The sequence below is a fragment of the Arctopsyche grandis genome, chromosome 1, assembly GCF_051622035.1.
Source record: "Arctopsyche grandis isolate Sample6627 chromosome 1, ASM5162203v2, whole genome shotgun sequence".
Taxonomy (NCBI): Eukaryota; Metazoa; Arthropoda; class Insecta; order Trichoptera; family Hydropsychidae; genus Arctopsyche; species Arctopsyche grandis.
Genome location: NC_135355.1, coordinates 7,119,875 through 7,141,122, shown reverse-complemented (window position 1 = coordinate 7,141,122; position 21,248 = coordinate 7,119,875). Strand labels below are relative to the sequence as shown.

The following is a 21,248-nucleotide window of genomic DNA, read 5'->3' as shown; positions in this document are numbered from 1 at the left end:
CAAATTACGCATTTATTGCTTTATGTACAGAATATTTATGTTTAATATAAGTTTTATTTTTTATACCGTAATGCAATATTTATTTTGTCAGTTATAAACCCTTCTTTAAAGCGATTACATCAAAGTGTGACTCAAAAAGAATATATGTATTAAACATAAATAAATATAAAAATTTGAATATTCAAATCACGGAAAAACCTTTCGTGGAACAAAAATTCACACCATTGTGTAAATATATTCTGTGATATTTTATTGTTTTCATATAGGATCTTAAATATTTTAATCAATATAAATTCATACATGTACTTTCTATCATTAAAAGTTGTTTTTCTTATTGAACGTGTTTTTAACGTGTCAATGCCAAGCTTTTGACCAAAATTTATAAAAAAATTATTATATCAGTTGTCTAATAATTTTTTAGAATTTGTTTATTCCATTTGGAATCCTCATTTTAGAAAATGCCTTCGTAATTTAAACCACTTTCATATAATATAGGATTGAAAAGAATGAGTCTTTCCACTTTGGAGACGATAAAAATGAAAAGAATATGGTGATCTAATTGAAGTCTATAAAATTATAAATAACCAATAAAATTTTCTTATGAATAACCTCCTTATATTTAACAATAACACCCATCAAAGATCATACTCTCAGACTTCAACAAGATATTAACTTAAAAATTATTAAGGAATCCGTCTTTTCAATAAGAGTTGTCTTACATTTGGAATATTCTATCCAATGAATTAGTGACTTCTAATAACTTCAACCGTTTTAAAAAAAATTGGTGATTTACTTAAAATGAATGGGTTTTTATAGTTCTGCCTTATTTCAGTTTATTTTTTTGTTTTCCCCTATTTTGAGTTCTTTATATTTTTTTCAGTATTCTTTGCATTTGACTTTTTTTATTTTATTTTATCTTATTAGATATTTGTATTCTTATATAACTTTATGTATTAATAAAATTCTTGTATCCATCGACTATGTCGCTTTTCCCAAGTATATATTTAAAAATCAAAATCGAATAATATGAATAAACTTAATTTTTTCAAAAATTAATAAAAAAAACTAATTATCAATTTATTAGTTCAATATTTCGACATTTGAAAGATTCACAACTGATGGTCATAGCATTCCGTCATATTTAACGTAAATTATACTAGTAACTTACAACGATGATTCTGCATGCGATTTATGAATATTCCGAGCGAATAAGTAACGTTTTATGAATGAAACAATGGTCGTGGCATGCTGCGCTACGCTGTATTGTACGCAGTTTGCATTCCAATGCATCCTGCACCCGCACTTCACTTCTGATGCAAATTAGGCTGCACAATCTTCGACCAGGAGGTCCATCGAGGATGCCTCTCTGTCGACGATATCCTCAATAAATTCTTTCGCCAAAGGGGGACTTTGAAAAGTGAACGTTGGCGCGCGTATGACAGTCGCCATTTACGACTAAAATGTATATGTATGTAGTATGTATGTATGTATGTACATATTATATACGTAGAAAATACGAAGACATATGTACATCAAAGATTTTCCGATGTCTAATTACGCATAGCTCTTTAGATACGATACATCAAAAGGCATACACGAATGGGGCATTGAATTTATATTTACGCATAAAGTACCGACTACTGTCGATGATAAATATGACATTGCCATGAAACGTTCGAATATGTTATACAAAAGTATGCATTTGTATGTATGAATGTACTGTATAATGTTTACTGTCTTACTGTGATTTTAGCTTCTAAACTCCTAGGAGTCAAAGGTCAGTTAGTTACATGACTATCTATGTAAAAGAAAAATATAATGAAACTGTTGATATACAACCGTATATACATATGTAATAGACTTTTCCAGAATCGTCAAAATTACTATATACATATATTTTATCGTATATAAGTCGAAGTTAATGTTATTATAAAAACTAGGTGACTTAGCGGATTTTTTGACCTACAATAATAATTATTAAAACTAATATAAGTACGCATTCTAGTCTTTGTTTTCCAAATAGCGGGTGTATATTTTCACACGATTAAAAAACGATGTTTTGAGACTGACCCAAACTTTTCTACGTGAATTACAAAAAGGTAAATAATCTTCAAATTTGTTAAAGTTACTTTTACGAAAATTATCATAACATATCGTAACGAGAGTTGTATAGATATCGTTGAAATATTCGATTGATTTCGACCCGAGCTCTGATACACACAGCAAATTCTTTTTATATTGCCTACGCTCATGAAATTTATAATAAAATATCAAAGCCATTTATTACTACATACATCAGCACGCCCGTGTGTACATTTATGATTTACGAATTGTATACGGAAAAAACGGCACATCAATCAAACCCTAACGAGTCATTCAGAATCGATTCGTTATATTGTAACGGTACGAATGAGCTTAAAAGTGCAAATTGGGATTAAATATAATTTTTCGCTAATATATTCCCATTCTCATTACCGTTAGTTAATGCTGGGTATGTGCCGTGTCGTTGTCGGCAAATAAGACGTAAAAGCACGTATTTGGCGAACGATCGATAGACCGCAAATGTCCACAGAGCATTGGAACCACCATTGACCGTTGAGATGATTGTCGAAAAACTAAAATGTTGGCACCATTACGCAGCTTGTATAGAAATCGATCAATTTTTTTACATTTAAAACGATTCGAGTAGATCTGTTACTAAGAAAGTCCAACTTTAATCCTGAAATTTGCAACAATATACACGCAGGTACGTACTAATGTTAAAGTACATATAGTATAAAGTATATCCATTATATTATATACGCAGTATTCTATATGATAATATTGATAACAATAGTCTCAAATATGTAGGTATACATCCAATATATATTTTCAAATTAGATATTCTATTTTATTTTACACGACATCTATGGTTAAACATTCTACATATGTAAGTATTAAAATAATTACTTAAGGCCAATCACAAAGATCGATTAACAACCATATAGGTATCATTGGGCAAATTTTGTAGCATTTTGTAAATCAGCGAATTCAAAATGCTGTAAACTCAAATTTTGCCATAAATGGGACAGGATTAACAATTTGTTGGAACCGTTTTAATGAAATCAGATAAATTGGCAAACTATGATAAGAAACGATCGACTTTGGTCTCACATATCCAAGGTCTGATCAGGGATTGAAACTGTGACCACACAATTGAAAGCATTACACGCTCACCATTGATCTATGCTGCTGTTTTAATGAAAAATATAATCAGGAAATTTCGTGTAGTAAATTTACTTCTTCAATCAATACAATCGCAAATCAATTGTGCAAATTTGAATATTTATAGACTATGCACACTGCCAGTAACTCTTATATTCGCTGTATGAAATTCTCAATTTGATTTTGCACAAAAGATTTATCCAACAATAATCGATGTATTCAAAATGAATGAGCACTATTTATAACTATTTTTTTTATCGTCCACAGATGTGATCTTTTGATAGAGATGGAAGAAATGGTCATTGGAAGATGGCTTTCAGAGGCAGTATTGTCGCGAAGATGGTGCGATGTTAGCATACTGTGTGGTGGAAGACACTTTTGGGCTCACAGATTGGTCTTGTCTACTGCCAGTCCTTTCATAAGGGTGAGTTTAATTTTATTTTCAATGAAATAAAGAAGTTTATATTTATATGTTAAAATAATTTTATAGTCATTTTATTTATATTTTTGACATTTTTGAAACCCATATTGGGTAGCAATATATAATGTCGACGTAAACCTGTTCTCTACCTACATATGTATGTACATATGTAGTTCAATTCTGGGACATTGACAGTATTCATAACCGTGAGTGCGATCACGTATTTCATCTTCTGTTTTGACCGCACTTAAGTTCTTGTAAAATATAAAATCTTGACTAAATAAAAGTTCAATATTGTAAGGCGGCTATAATACATAATACACACATATGTTCAAAGTAAAACAATATTTATTTATTTAAGAATACTTGGGAATAATAGCAAAGCCGATGGACCCAAGGGGTTTGATAATAAGACAGTACAGAAATCAAGTGCAGATAAGTACAGAAATCAAATATTAAATTAGACATTGAAAAAAATAAAAAAAAATAAAATGAAAATAAGAACCAACAAAGAAAATATCAGTCACTCAAAATAGATGAAAATAAAACAAAAAAAAGATTGACTTTATAAAAAGGAAGAACTACAAAACCCGATTAATTTGAAGGAATTCATCAAGTTTTTTTTAAAAAGGTTTAAGTTACTAAAAGTTACCAATTCCTTGATAAACTATTCCAAATTTAAACCACTCTAATTGAAAAGAATGATTCTCTAATTATTTTGAAGTTAATGTCTTGTTGGAGCTTGAGTGTAATGATCTCTCAGTTAAATGTTGTTGTTAAACGTAAGACGGTTTATCATAAAACAATTGTAATGGTTATTTATGATTTTAAATACTTCAATTAGATCGATGGTTATTTGTAATATATTGATTTTTTTTTAATATAAAGTCATCCATAGATATATTTTTAGTTTTTAGGGTTGAAAAGTTTTAAACGAAATTATAAAAAAAAAATATACAAAATGAATCTATGTTCATGCAAACATAAAATAAATACAGCTACATAGTTCTTTCTAATGCAATTTTTAACATTTATTATAATTTTCATAATTTGTATGTTATTTTTAATCAACAGGCACTCCTACTATCGAGACCGAGCGACGATATTCCCACAACGATAGTATTTGCCGATTTTTCCTATCACATAGTGGAAGCTTTGCTACAATACATATATAGCGGAGAAGTCAGCGTTTTACCTGAACACGTGGAAGACTTTTTATCACTCTCTCAAGCTTTGAAAGTTCACGTGGACATAACAGACGTAAAGGGCATGAATGGACCGACGAAAGACCGAGACATTATTATCAAGTCGGACATATCGGACGATACGATTATTTCCAATATAAAACAAAAGGAAAAAAACACCATAGATGCGACTAAAATCGACGAAAGCAGATATTTAAATTTGGAATCGTTTATAGAAAATAGCAATGCAGCTAAAAATAGTAGTAGTAAAAACAATTTATATAACAATTTGACCAAAACGAACAGTTCATTAGGTTTAAATTACAATAAAGCATATATAGAAAGCTTGATAGTAGACAGAGAGAAACTTTTCCTACAGAAAAGTGTATTGAACGATAGTATACATGGAAATAATACAAAATCGACAGTTATACAAAATGCATTAGATTACAACCATAAAACGATATCGCTCAATACAAACGATCACAATTTTGATACAGATAAGTTGAAAGTAAGAGACGATATACATATGAATAATCGTACGAATGGAACGCTGTCGAATTTGACAAACTCGAGTATTTTACAATCAATGCATAAAATACCAAGAGAAGACTGTTCCATATTGAATCTGACAAATCAATCAAGTCCTCCGCTAAGTGCTAATTATCCAGTTCGACATCATCATCATCATCATCAAGAAAGCGGTATATATACAATGACTTCCTTTTTAAGGAATGAAAAGCTTGTTAAGCCGATACCTTCCTTGATGCCGATAGATCGTTTATCGTCGAATCTATACCGCCAAAAGATAAAACAAACATCTGATATATTGGATTTGTCCTCGATCAATCGAAATCGGAAACGAAACAGCGCATTCGAACCGGTCAACAATATTCCGGCGCATTCTAAAGATTTTTCATCATCAGCCAGTTCAAACGAAAACGACAACGAATCTAGTAAGCAATTCGTGCGAGACGAGTATAGGAATCGATCAAATTTTTTACACCAACAAAGCGCTTCCGTTCACAATGATCTGCAAACAATCATTAGAACCGTCGAGGAGAAACGAGACGTGAGAACCAGCAGAAACACTCCGCAAAATAAAGTTCTGGACAGTCCGTGGCTCGGGAAAGGACCAATTTTTTACCGTCGCAGAACAAAACGGTACGAGGAAAGTTCCGAAGATACTTCCAAGGACAGCGTAAACCAGGTGAGCTCAATTAATAAAAAATAAGATTGCAACCATAACCTTAAATTGCCCTCGTATACTTTCATCGTTAAGATGAAACGCACGACATTTTAAGCACGTGTAGTTACACATATGCACTCACATATATGTATGTACATATACAACGTATATATGTACATATTTATCAAGATAGCTGTAAATATTCAACAACGAGGACAAGTTTGCACATATTTATTTATTTATTTTTCATACAATTTCGCCATAGTGACTTTACATATTAGCCCTAAGTCGTCACTATGGCTACACAAATATAAAATTATAAAAATGCTAAAATATAAAATGCTACGATCCCAAACTAAACAATCCCTCAACCAGATCAATATATTTTAGATTGCACAAATCCAACCCAATAGAAATCCGTTTGAGGAGCTTGATGCCCCTGGTAACCATTAAATCAGTACGTGCCTCAAGTGAGGAGAATAAATCTCGGTATCTAGTATTTCGGAGTTTGCTGGGAACATTGAATTTCAATTCAGTAAGAATTTGAGGATTGCACACCAATCCAAGCAATAATTTATAAAAATGCTTTCCCAGATATACTGTACGCCGCGACTCAAGGGAATTATAACCTAGAACCAAGTAAGCATATCTGAGAAACCTTTCCTGCACTCTCTCGATTCTCAAATAATGGATCCTATCACTAGACCTCCAGATAATGGATGAGAACTCGAGAATTCTTCGTACTAGCGAATTATAAAGTATGCGGAGTACTAAGGCACTCTGGAAAGATTAACTAGCACGAATTATGAAACCCAACATTTTAAGATTTTAAGAGCTCTCGAGCAAATAATATCAATGCCGTTCAAAATCAAGATTCGCGCAGAACAATATTCCCAGATCACTGAAACTCGCAACCGAATTTAGCCCAATTCCATTTAATTGGTAAGAATAATAAAATTGGTTTCTCGATCCGGTGAAGCTACGAAAGCAGCATTTCTCGATGTTAAACGGTAACAAGTTCATCGTTGACCAATTCGAAATCGCGACCAAATCCTATTGAAGGTCAGCCAAATCGCAATGGGCACCAATAGATTTGAATAATTTGAGATCGTCACCAAACAATAAAAATTCAGAATGATCAATTACTTAAATTACTTACTAGAAATATCATTAATAAATATGTTGAAGAGCAGGGGACCCATATTAGAACCCTGAGGGACACCAGAAAGGGTAGGGTATTCAAAACTCTGCCGCAGTACGACACGTATTGCTTCCGATTTATAAAATAGGTATCATTTAATATGTATCGATATACACATTAAATGGCATTTAAATCTTGAAAAATGTATAAATGAAAACGGTGTCATATTCGGACGCAATATTATTATTAATATTTTATATGCATAATAATATAATATAATATAATAATATATTATATGCATATGGTGCTTGTTTAGAGACGAGTAAATCAATATATGAGATTATATCATTTTTTAATTAAATAATAGTATATGTATAGATATACGTATATTTATTGCAGTATCATATTATTTAATTAAAAAATGATATAATCTCATAAAAACAAGCACCATATGCATATAATATATCTATGTATTTACATCCATATAATACATGTGGTGTATTACGGTTTATTCCGGAAATTCGCATGCACTTGATACAATTGCTTTCACTGCATCGTCATTCAGCTCGCAAATCTCCGAGAGCTTTTATTGCAACTTTTCGACCGCGATAAAAACCGGTCGTTCGTTGGGCTGTTAGCTCAGAATATTTAAAAACAACCGGTTGTGCCAAAGGTTACTTAGACGTGTGTATAAATTATTGAAAAAATATTATTAAGAATTATTTTCGAACGTTTACATTACAAAATGGTTTATTCGAAGAAATAAAATTGAAACAGTAATTTTAGGGCAGAAATGGGAGAAATAAAAAATTTCGGCAAAATTATTTTCGAGAAAAATTAACAAATACATATACAAATGTACCAGTAGCGTGCTGTGACTTTTATAACAGGAGACTAGGTATGAACAAAAAATATATACACTTTTTTAAATTTTTGAATTATAATAATGTGTCTTGAAGTGATGAGTTTAATTTTTCATTTTTGTACTAACAGAAATATCCTAACTTAATCTTCTGAATGATTTGTCGAACAATCGATCGAGAATGCAACATTTTAAGGCCTTGTTATTTGTTTCCGCGCGGTCCACACTTATGTATTTATTCTGAGGGAATCATTTCGTGTGTCGAGTCCCTTGCCATATTTGTACTCAAGAAGTCTGTGTAAATATTTGTTATTTTGAGAAAAAAATAGTTCAGAATGGCGTTTGACAGACATAACTCAGAATATTCTGAGTGAAAATTCCCTAAATACTTGAAGAGACGAGTAAATCAATATCAGTAGAAATGTCCGCCATTACCATGGTGAAAAATAATCGTAATAGACACGTTTGAAAATACTGCATCTTCGTTCACGGTGACGTCTATCATTCCACACTATTCTGATCGTTTTTTTCCTTTTCGCCCCCCCTCTCGCTATGGCAGACTGATGACTTTGCCGTACTCATGATCAAAGTTTACGCAGGGAATTGGTGATTTCTTAATTAGGTTTTTTATAGATTGTCTTAATTTTTAAATTTTAGGTAAAACATTTTGGGAGACTAGCCTTCATAGTCATTCTAGTTTTGTAGATTAGGTTTGGGTTCAAATATTTCGATGAGTCGAAAGACCTCATTCTAGATCTTGATAAATGAAAGTAGATCTGTAATTTTAAAATCATAATAATAAACCCTAAAATGCTATGAAAAATTATCCGCTTGGACGATTTCAAGTAATTTAAAAATTATCATCAATATCGCGATGTAAATATATCACAATTACAAAAAAAAATTCTTTAAGCTATCGACATAATTTTCGCTCGACCATAAACTCACGGATGATTGACTCATTAGCGTCGAGCCGAAGGGTTTGCCGTGGGCAATTTGCACTTTAATCACCCGTGCAAAAATTACCATCGTCAATAATGTGGCTTGTAAAAATGAACTAAAGTACTCTGGTCAAAATTATACGTCTCACGTTCGTTTTCGCAAGTAATGAAATGGGTTAAAGTGACGTTTAAGTTGTCAGATGCCAGCGAAAAGCCAGAGAAGGTACGCATTGTGAGTCGTCAAACATACTTAATTATTTTTCATTATTCGTTTCGCAAAATGTTATATTTAAATCGAAATCTGCATTCATGCACCACTCCATCTGTTTTAACAACATACATACATACATCCAGAGATATGTTATAATTTATCTGCAAAATCGAAATTAACGAGACTTCCATGGATTTCAATTTGTACATATGTAAATGAAATTCAAATAGTGGTGACATAGTGATACAGGACAGTTTTTGCCAATTTGATGGAGGAACCGTATCAACAATAATATAGGATAATTTTTGCCAATTTGTTGAAGGAACCGTTTCAACAATAAACTCTGATAGGAAACGATCGAATTGGAGTCACAAATATACAAGCCTGACCAGCAGCATTGAAGGTTATACTCAGAATAAACTATTTTTAATCGGTCAGCTCACGGGATCGAACCCCCAGACCTCAAAATTTACCACGATAGGTATTTGCATTATTAGTCGGGCCAGATCGGGCCAGGTCGCCGCCCTGGCACTTTTGATTGATATAAACATTGTTTTTCGAGTACAATCAAACAATATTTTGACTAAAATTTCATATAAAATTTTGTATTCCAAATATTGTGAGCAGATTCTCGTTCTAACACTCGATGACCACAATCGAATAGTAATCTGAGCACATTCAAAACTTTAAAGACGTTTAATGAACTTTTTTTTTAATTTAAAACCACTCAAAACTAAGAAAGAAAACATACTTTGAACTATTGACCATACGCACTTGAGGATAGATAAAATGAGGAAACTCAGCTTAAATGAATAGTCATCTCTAAATTCACATGTTCAAATTTGAGTTTTTTGACATATGTATGTATGTATGTATTCATTTTTTACATTGAGACATTTTACAACATTTGGTTTTAGTATTGCTAAAAGCAAATGTTGTTGTTAACACACAAACACGGGTTTTGCAAAATCAAAGATGTCGAAGAGGGTGCATTATGGAACTTTTTATAAAATATAAAAAAAATACATCATAATTTCAACAAGTTTTTTGTTAATTATTATTTGATTTTTTTTTCATAAATATTTCAACTACCAATATTAGGATAAAACTTTTTTTTTGTATGGAAAAAAGCGGAGAGGGGGGGGGGGGTTATAAAAATTAAACACCGACTTGGTTCTTTTTTACAAGCCTCCTTTACGTTTTTTTATCTAGCACTACACCACTGTATGTGTATGTATGTACATATAGATATATATGTAAAAAATAAAATAAATGGAAAGACCTATTCTTAGAATATTTACATTGAGACCTAAAACAAACCCACCACACATACCCAAAACAAATTAAGAATAAATATTTCATGCATCAGGTACCGGAAGCCGAGTGGCGACCAACCGAAACGACCGGAAGCAGCTCGGACCCGGCGACTGAGAGTCCTCCAGCGAAGAGCGCCATAAACGACGACAACAACAACACGTTCGCCAACGACCAAAAGACCACGACACCACCGGAAGATGCCGAAGAGGACGATGACGCGTGCGCCACCAAGTGCCCTTCGTGCTCGAAGATGTTCACGTCGCGCGCAACCCTGGCCGCGCACGTGGCCTCGCACGCGTCTCGCGCTCGCTACAGATGCGACCAGTGCGACAAGTCGTTTTCGCAGCTTCGCAATTACAAGTACCACGTTTCGGTGCACAAGGGCACGAAGGAGTTCGCGGCCACGTGCAACGTGTGCGGCAAATACTTCAACGACAGGGGCTACCTCAGCAGCCACATGAAGATTCATAGGTGAGTCACGTCACGTCAAATCCCCTTTCGCTTCTATTGTGTCTGTCAGTCGATTCTCTGCTTCGGAATGTGATTAATCGCTTGAGTGATGGTTCCATTCGTTGAGCAACCGGTTAGCTTAGTTCCCCTATATTTTGAATAGTTGAACATCGAAACCACTGTGCACGTGAATGCACATAAGGCATTAGTTTATTTTGAAATCACTATGTATGATTCTTCTGAAGATTCATACATGAGTGTATCGAAACATTTTTGGTATATATTAATATGATAATAGTGTTGCCATTTAATTTTGATGCGATTTTTCTAAATACTTCAGATATTGCAGATTCTGCAGTATCTAAATGCTGCAGATTCTGAATTTTTTTTTATATATGTTTTGATGGGTTTTTGATGTATTATTTATTTTTATTTACCAGGAAAGCCTAACAGGTAAACCCCAATGCATCTTCTTGGTTATTGAGCAAACAAACATCGACATACAATTTATGGAATAATTTTAACAGAACAACATAGAGACATCTATGAATACATTTTTGATAAACTTACATTTTCGGAGCATTTTTTAATATAAATTGTAAAATTTCGATATGCTGAAAAACTCGAAAATTTGCGAGACAGTTATGGACAAATTTGCAGTATTTTTTATACGATTCAGCGAAATTTGAGATGTTGAAAACTTGAAAATTGCGAGAAATCGGTAAAGGTTGCCAATTTGTTGGAGCCGTTTCAATGAAATTCAGATAAATTGGCAAACTCTGATGAGAAACAATCGACCTTGGAGTCACATATCCAATGTCTGGCCAGCAGCACAGCCAGGGATTGAACACGTGACCACAAAATGGAAAGCATAACACGCTAACCACTGATATGTATGCTGCTGGTATATGATTACCTTGAAAAGTGAAAAGAGATTATCGCAAATTTTTTTACCCCGTTTTGGTGAATTTTCACCTTCCAATATTTCCTTCATGATGATAATGTGAATAGAGCCGCTCTTGATTGTTGTCAAAAATTCCAATAACTGGTGGTAATGTGTGAATATTTCCACCTTTAGATGTTCAATAGCTTATATTATAAACATGCACATATCCAAATCAGTCCATAATATTATATATTCACCTGCATAGAACAATAGCACTATAAAAAACATTTGACTCACTTCTGAGTGCGGTACAAAATTGACCACGAGCAATAAATACGATAATATTCCACATTAACACATTCACCACCGCAGCAACAATACATTTCAATACGAATTACCGACCATAAAAGCGTAATAGAAGTAATATGTAGAATACTAACCCAACTTACGTACTTATATACAAAGATCAAAAAATTGCTTTTTACTCGTCAACATGTACATAATGTTTGCGACTAGTATTATTTTTTCGAGCATCAATGAAGTTATTAACGTCATGAAAATATGTATATATAATAATAATCATGATTGGACGCGTAGACCTACCAATCAACTCAACGATTTGCCGTAATTCAAAAATTTGCCACAACCATACATTACAACGGAATACTGAACGGTATGCATCGTATCTGTTTTAAAATTTTTTCATATAATATTTCGTCCTAGAATTCACAAATAGAGAACCGTAAACATTGTAAAAAAATATTCATTTGAGATTGAAGAAAATGTTTTACTATGAAAAAAATTAAAGGCATACATTTTATGCATGCAATTTAAGACTATTTGAATGGTATGGAAATAACGCCGAAAAAAATGCATGGGTGGAGTTCAATGAATATCAACCAGAATATTAAATAATAGAAGCATATTGAAGAGAGTTTTAACAGTGATGGCGATAAACTAGCCATGTGTATGTATGCTACAGTTATGTAAGTGTATCTTCCAGTTGTATATATGTATGTATATATTTTTGAGTAGATTAGATGGAATATATTCCATCTAACCTGGAATCAACTGCCGTTATAGTTGAAGTGTATTTTCAGCTGTAATATATTTCTACTACTTGGAATATATTCCGTCTAACCCACTTAAGTTGATTCATATGGCGAATTATATTCTATCTGGTAAAAATATTGTAATGTGGGAACATGAGAGAGAGTATCCACTGTATAATTACATTTGTGGGTGAACAATAGAGACCCCGGATTAGGCTAACGAGACTCGAGACTAGGCTAACGTAAATGCCCGAACAAAGGGTACGCCGGAATTCTCATAGACCCGGGCGAGTGCGCACGATTCACCAAGGTAGACTTCTTGCCTAGACAATAGACAAATTAATGGATCGAGGAAGCTATGCTGTGCAACTTGTCCTTTATAAGAAGGTACACACGGTAGATAAGATCTTTCTGGAATGAGCAGTGGTTCTGTGTAGACCTCTGGAATCGTTGAATAAATGCTGTGAAGCGACTTTGGTCTTTTATTTGGATACTGAACCCACCCCTACGCAACAATATACTACAACTGAAAATACAGTTCAACTATAAGTTGGTACCAGATAAGATGGAGAGGTTAGGTTTTCGTGAAAATGAGTTGAAAAGTCACATTTTTGTTTTGAATACATTCTTAGAGTTACCGTTATACGGTACTCATTTATTCGTAATTCCTAGCAAATATTAACGCATTATTGAATTCTAAAGCATTTAAACAAAATCAGAGCTGTCAAAACTCAACTATTATATCTCAACTGGTGCACATTGGTGAAAATGTATTTGCGCTTGTAGATATATAATTTACTAGTTGAATTGTATTCGAATATTTTATATTTTATTTTATTTTTATTATACATCACTATGCGCACTCGTCTAATGGAGTTCTCCAAAGCGCAGAGTGCGCTAAACAGATTAAGAATCGAAGAAAGTACATGAAAAAACAAGCAAAAATACATAAATAGAAGAAAAGAAATAGAGAAAAATAAATTAACAAACTAACTCAACTGTTCCAATTGGTCGTAACCGAGGAAGTGGTGCAGCAAATGACGATAGATGTGACAAATGTCAATGGCACCATCCAGTGAGTTTAAGAAACGGAGGCCACGAGGAATTGCAGAATTGAGATATGCCTCATTTCTTGCCAGAGGAATATAAAAATAGGGGACGATGGCGGGTCCAGATCAAACTCTCCGGAGCATGAAGGCCAATCTCCGCCAGAATATACTGATATGAGATAAAAACCCTAAATAAAGCTAACAAAAACTTGTAGAGGGCAACATTCCTCCCGTGTTCTAGAGAAGTATAGACGACCATTCCCATGACAAATCTTGAAGGAAATAAATATGGATAAAACCCACATTTCTCCTTATAAAGAAGTCGGAGAAAGCGTCTTTGGATAAGCTCAAGTTTGTTGGATTGAGTTTTAGCTGAAGGACTCTAGATTATAGAGGCCTACTCCATGATACTTCTCACCAGAACATTGTACAGCAGCCTCAAAACAATGGGATTATGGAAATGTCGGAAATTGCGAAAAACAAACCCCAGCATCCTTGAAGCAGAGCAACACAGAAACAATATGATTGGAGAACTAAGATTCACTCTGAAAAGCAACTCCAAGATCAACATTAGAACCAACCCAGTTCAAAACAGAGCTACCAGCTAGATAAGGAAAAGAACGATCGGGGATAGATCTAGATCTAGAGTAACACATTATATGTATATAATCTAAAACGCTTAGTTGGAATATATTTCAACTGAAAATACACTACGACTGTAATATGTACATACAATTGCACTTAGTTAAAGGGGATCATAATAACATTAATGAAAGCTATATAAATGTTGTGTGCAAAACAAACTTTGAAAGTCTCCGATTTAAGTATGTCGGTGCATAGCATTCGTACTTTGGCGCAGTTCACTTTCTTACTCGTATCACACGCGAATCGAAAATACGTACATTTCCCGCTAATCGTCCGGGTAATTTTTCCTCGTTGACGTTTCTGCCCGCACATGTTTCGCTAAGCGTGCGCAATTTGCGGAAAATGTCGCTGAAAAATGCGGCTGAGAACGAGCGTGCGAGATTCACGACAGATAAACCGACGGAGGTGAATCATTTTCGCGTAATAATCTGCGAACCACAACGGTACCGCCATTTACCACTCCTGTGCGGTGAATTGGGGGGAAAAAACAGCAGAATTACGCGAAATTATCTCGACGGATGGAACGGCACGGCAATGTGTGAGTTTTTGACGGAAACCGATTACCTACTTGAATTCAAACTTAATCAAAATGTCAAAATATCAGACCGGAAGCGGATTCATTCGCTGTGTTTAATCGTGGGATCGAAAATCCCAAAGCTTTCATTTTTAAAAGATTCATTAATTTCATAGTAATCATCATTGCTTTGTGAACTTTATTAATAATTATATAGTTCCATATATCAGGCCGATGTACGGGACTAATACAAAATTTTATACATTTTTCGCAGAATTTTGACGCAATACTGCGAGCTGATTAAAGTGTATTCCTCGACGAAGAGATTTTTCAGCAGGAAAATTTGTTAAAAGCTATGTAGGACTTGTACAAAACAATTTGTCTGTTTTTTGGCGATTAAGGATTTGTTTACCAATCGATAAATCTTCTGTTTACGGTGTATTACAATCGGTCGAGTGATAGGGACGAAATATTCACAAAATACTACTCTCAGAAATAAAGTTGATTTTCTATTGATATCTTTTTCGTAGGATCTGTAGTATCATTTCCCATTATGGAGAATTTCGTAGGCGAATATTAAACGGCAGGTCACCAAGCTTTAAGGCGGTAGGCCGACTAATTATTATTGAAAAAAAAACAAAATTTGTGGTTAATTAAATGATATGTATCTATATTATTATTATTATTCTCAAATTTCCAATTACATACAACAGACATTTTTTAAAGGGTGCCAATTAATTGAACTTTAATTTTGACCATATTCATTTTAGTAAAAATAAGGTATACTCATAACAAATATATCGCACGAAAAATAAATGATTCAACTTAAATTAAATGTATTCCAAATTAAATAAATTATTCCAGCATTCAACAAACAAACATTCAACATTCACATGAGAAAAGTTATTATCACTGGAATTAATTTATTTACACTTTAAAATCACTAAATCACACAAAGTCAACAGTACTACTTTAACCATGATTATATTATTTCTATTAAAATTAGTTTTTTGTGATATCTACTTATACCGTGTTTGTTTCGTTTCGTATAATTTTGTCACTTCATTTTTTTTGTGATATAAGTAATTATATTAAAAGTAACTATATAACCACTTTTTCTATATTTTTAGCCTTGTTTGTGTTTTTTGTAATAAAATTAGTTCTTATAAGTTTAATTTTTACACTTATACTAAAGTGAATAGTATTTATTTTAGGGCTCAAAGTATTTGAAATAAAGTTAAATCTGAATAGTATCTAATTTTAAGTGCTTAGTAAACGATTCATTTTGATTTTGATTTATTTAATTAATTAGTAATTATTTAATTATTAATTTCAATTTTTAATTATTTAGTTTGAATTTTGATATATTTACTAACTTTAATTAATTAATTAATTTTAGTGTTAAGTATCGCGGCTTCAGCCAGTATAATATAGGTATATGAATAAACATATGAGCATATGTACATACATACATACATACATATTTATCTAGATAGAGAAGACAGAATTTTCATTATGAATATTAACATATAATTTGAAATGGCTAATTCAATCCAGAATCTAATTTCCGTTCGATTATTCCAATTCATACAAAACCATTCGGATATTATGCAACATTTATGAGAAACGACCCATACGAACGTAAACAAATTTTTCTTTCCAAAATAACAGATGACAGCAATAACTGTTTAACTTTCATACAGATAGTATGCTTTAATAATTAATCACGTCAATATAGAAATACACATTTTAAAACGTCAATTAATCTGCGTGTAACCGAAACCGTGTTGCGGTTACGCAGACCGCCGAAACAAATTAAGATACCAGATAAACGATAACGAATAGAATGCAATTACTATTTGACACATCTTTAATTCGATTCTATGTAGGGCGATTTTCCACTCATACCGTGTATATACATATGTAGGTATACTAATATCGAATTTCTAACTGTACTTAGGAACCGCAAGGAGTACCAGTGTCCACATTGTCCCAAGTCCTTCAACCAAAGAGTGGCATACAACATGCACGTGAGAATACACACAGGTGAGAAATGCTCATAATTCACTATATGCTCGAAAAAATACTAACAGGCTTTTAGTCATATACTAAGAGCACATACATACATACATATGTACATATATTGAGAATAAAATCCGTTTTGCGGTCGGGTCACGTTCTGAAGTCCATAAATTTTCTGTAACTAAATTGCATTTCATCTATTGTGCATGCAGAGGTGTCGGTTTTGAACGCCCGTAAAGTTACAATGTACATATGTATGTATGAAGCTGCGAAATTTGTAAAAAAAATTACTGCCTACTTTACGTATTTTGCCTACATATATGAAGGTTTTTTTAAATTCGTTTTCCAATTAAATTTAAAGTTGATGTCAATAGCAGGATTAATAATACATAATAGATCAATTAAGTTGTATTGAACAATCGTTCTATTAGATAAAGTCATATAAAATATTGAGTGTGTTAGTAAAATAAATTGTGCCGAATTGAAAATATTCAAAAATAATTTTTAGATGATTACACATACATATGTATATCTCAGAGCAGTTAACTGTTGATTAGTATGTTTATATGTACATACATACATATGTACATATAAAAGACATAATATGTACATATGTATGTATGAGAATTTACTTTAGATATAAATCTAATATAATTTACCGAATACATATTTCGAATAGAGAAAACGATAATCAACTCTATAAATTCACAGTAAACTACATAGATTGGCCTCTGGGTCATTTGTCTAGAATTGTCGGCCCTTTATTTCGGTTCGGATTATATATATACATATATATATATATATATATATATATATATATATATATATATATATATATATATATATATACATATATAAGACAATAAGTTAAAAGAATATATATAGCACCATATAAAACATGTTGATATATATTAGTAGATTCCAAATTAATTTTATATTAACATTCTAGGAGTAAAGCCGCATCAATGCGAAGCTTGTGGAAAGGCATTTTCCAGGAAAATGCTCCTGAAGCAACACGCACGTACCCACAGTGGAGAAAAACCCTACGCTTGCAGCTCATGTGGAAAACGCTTCGCAGATAGATCCAACATGACGCTACACATGAGATTACACTCAGGTAAAAAAATAAATGAAATTAAAAAAACAAAACCGATAAAAGTGAGAAAGTGAAACATTAAAAAAAATTTCAGGCGTCAAGCCGTTCTCTTGCAACCTGTGTCCCAAATCATTCACCAAGAAACATCATCTGAAGACACATCTCAACTACCATACCGGGGACAAGCCATATGCGTGTGCCAAGTGTGGCCTCACCTTTAGTCAAAGCAGCAATATGAGGACTCACATGAAGAAATGTTCGGCGACTCCGACTTCGGACGACTCGTTGTTGAAAGTCAACGAAACATTATGATTCTCGATAATTTTATTAATCGTATGCATCTTTTAATGGCGTACATGTAAATATAGATAGAAGTTTCTAAGCCATGACTAAATTAATAAGTATTTATTTTATTCATAAACGAATATACGTATGTATGTATTTTAAAAGCGCACGCAAATTATTGGAGTCGTTGAGTGATTAAAATGTTAAATTATTGACTTGTTCTATCTGTGATACGTTGCGATTAAAAATTCTAGTTTAAAATTGTTCACGTTTTAAAAACAAACTACCCAATAATTAAAATATACTGAAATAATACAAAAACACATTCTCTTTTAAAGAAAATATTTTTATTATAATGTACAATACTTTTATTTATGAATCAACTGACTTTTATGTTGTATACCCATATTTTATAACTTTTTTACTAATAAAATGTATTTTTTATAATGACTTTGAATTACATAATTATAAATTTATTTATTTATTTATTACAATATATATACATTACAATGTACATACATAACAATATACATACATACGAGATTACACTACAGAGATGTCTGTGAAAGAGGAAAATCCAGGTAATCGTGATATCGTGTGAAAAAGCTTTAGGGTTTTAAACAATTAAAATATGACAAATAGAGTGGGGGATGGAAAGTCAAACAAACAAAGCTACGGGCTCTTGGTAAAGAGCCAACCTCTTCAAAATTTTCGAATCTTTAAACATGTCTACGAAAATTATATTTTACAATCGACCAATCAGAAACAATTGAAATCTCTATCGGGGTCAAACCTCGCAAAATGATAGGAAGAGTTTTAAAGCGATAGGAAGAGTTTTAAGAGGTTTGTCCAAAACAATCGAAAAGTAAAACTAAGATAAACCTTGTAAAAATTTCAGAAGTTACAAAACTTCATCACTTCATACTTTGTATTTGTATGTACATATATTTACAACGTACACACCTACATATGGTTCGGTATGAACCGCAAAAAGCGATCTCGCGCAAGTCACTAAATTCTCAATCACGAAACATCTCATTTCGCGAACAATTGATCCTACGATAAACATCAATGCCTTGATACCAAAAGCTACACAACGAATACACAGATCTTTTATTACATTTTCGAATCTTTAGGTCACGAGGTAACGCTATTAACCTAATCCAGGTCGCTGCCCGAATAAGAGAACCTCCGGTACACAACTCAACTGCAACCCAATGGAAACAGCATCTCATTGGATTGACTTCACAGAGTCGAAATTTGACAAGCGAGCACGATAGCCGAACACATTAAATTTTTCGAAAACCACATCAAAAACGAGTCTGAGAGGGCACCAGGGTGTCCAAAGACGGGTCACCTCTATTTCTCTCTCTCTCTCTCTCTCTCTCAGCGTGTGTGAAGTGTGAAATGTTGCATTGGTTAAAAGCTCTGCAGTGTGAAAAGTGACACGTTGTTGTTTTATTGCGAGCTTTTGGACCAAGTCTGACTGACATAAAAGGGTCGACGGACTCGTGTATTAAATAAAAGTCAAAAAGGGCCAGACAAAGGTTCAGTTTGCTGAAGGTATTATACGTACATACATAAATACATATGTATATGCATATGCTCACTTTGGTACTCATATGTAGCGGGATTTGACCCGAGACGTTTGCTTTTTACAAACTAGTTTGCCCAGAATATATTAGTTTTATTGGGCCCGCCGTGGGAATCGTGATTTTCGGTACTTGATTATATCGAAACCAGAGCCCTATAGGTTTGATATCCGGTCGTTGTTAAACGTGTAGAAATTATGGCGTCGTCGACACGCAAGTTTGTTTTAAGAATATTTATTATGATGGTGAAAAGCTGGCGCAATGAATCAATGACGTGATTGTAATCAATTGCCAATTAATACCAAAGCTACAAGATACTATTATTTCAATCACTAATCCACTAATGAGATCAAATTTATCCAATCATCATCAACTCCTTGCAATATCGATAGTATTCATTTTAAGTGCTTTTGTTGTGTTATGACTAAAGGCCGGATAACCAAGGTACCGTCTTGAAAAAAACGGACCCAGAGAGTGCTGTGTATTGTTCATTGCATTGTTAAAGGTTCGCCGAACGTTTTTTTTTGGACTCTAGCTTTGTAAATCGAACTAAACCGCCCTGATTCCTAGAAAAAGCACTGTGACTATCCTGTGTCTAGTTATGACCATTATCAATTGCGAGAATTAAACTGATTTAAAAAACTACTTTAGAAAGGAAAAAAATTAAATTGTCAGTTTTTCCAATAAGTGGTTAGTAACTTTTACGAAAATTTTTCAATAATATGTAGTGTACTATAAAGACAATAATAATAATAAAACCTTGTAAAAATGAACCGCTTCTTGTTTCAAGTATTATTAAGTAACTAAAAAATCATCCATGTATTACCGAGCAAATAAATACAGGTTTTTTAGAAATATATTATAATCTATATATATATGTTACAGTGAAAGCATATTTCAAGTGAAAATATACTTTCACTAATGAAAATATATTTTCACCAATTCAAGCAGTGAAAATGTATCAAACAATGAATTTACAACGTTTAACTCTATAAATTTAACCCTAACAACTCAATCTTAAATTAATAGGGCCAACCCTTACTTAACCTAACCTATCCTAACCCTTAAATAATACCAACCCTAACAATCTAATCTTAAATGAATAAAACCAACACTGAAAATGTAACTGGTTATGATTTCACTTAAACGTCAGTGAACATATATTTTCACTTGAAATATAATTTCAC

General features: G+C 32.8%; 1 protein-coding gene and 1 long non-coding RNA gene across 2 annotated transcripts in view; one reads left to right on the top strand and one right to left on the bottom strand.

Moving 5' to 3' along the window:
* Positions 1 to 18,935, top strand: part of LOC143913740 (uncharacterized) — a 61,125-nt gene extending 42,190 nt beyond the window's left edge. Inside the window, exons 2-7 of the mRNA XM_077433724.1 lie at positions 3,472 to 3,628; positions 4,700 to 6,019; positions 10,523 to 10,941; positions 17,027 to 17,112; positions 18,038 to 18,205; positions 18,279 to 18,935. Coding sequence (XP_077289850.1) covers positions 3,491 to 3,628; positions 4,700 to 6,019; positions 10,523 to 10,941; positions 17,027 to 17,112; positions 18,038 to 18,205; positions 18,279 to 18,496 — 2,349 coding nt within the window. The 5' untranslated portion in view covers positions 3,472 to 3,490 and the 3' untranslated portion in view covers positions 18,497 to 18,935. The remainder of the gene's footprint in view (positions 1 to 3,471; positions 3,629 to 4,699; positions 6,020 to 10,522; positions 10,942 to 17,026; positions 17,113 to 18,037; positions 18,206 to 18,278) is intronic.
* LOC143915323 (uncharacterized) overlaps positions 1 to 21,248 on the bottom strand; it is a 226,791-nt gene that overhangs the window by 66,927 nt on the left and 138,616 nt on the right. The gene's annotated exons all lie outside the window — the stretch shown is intronic.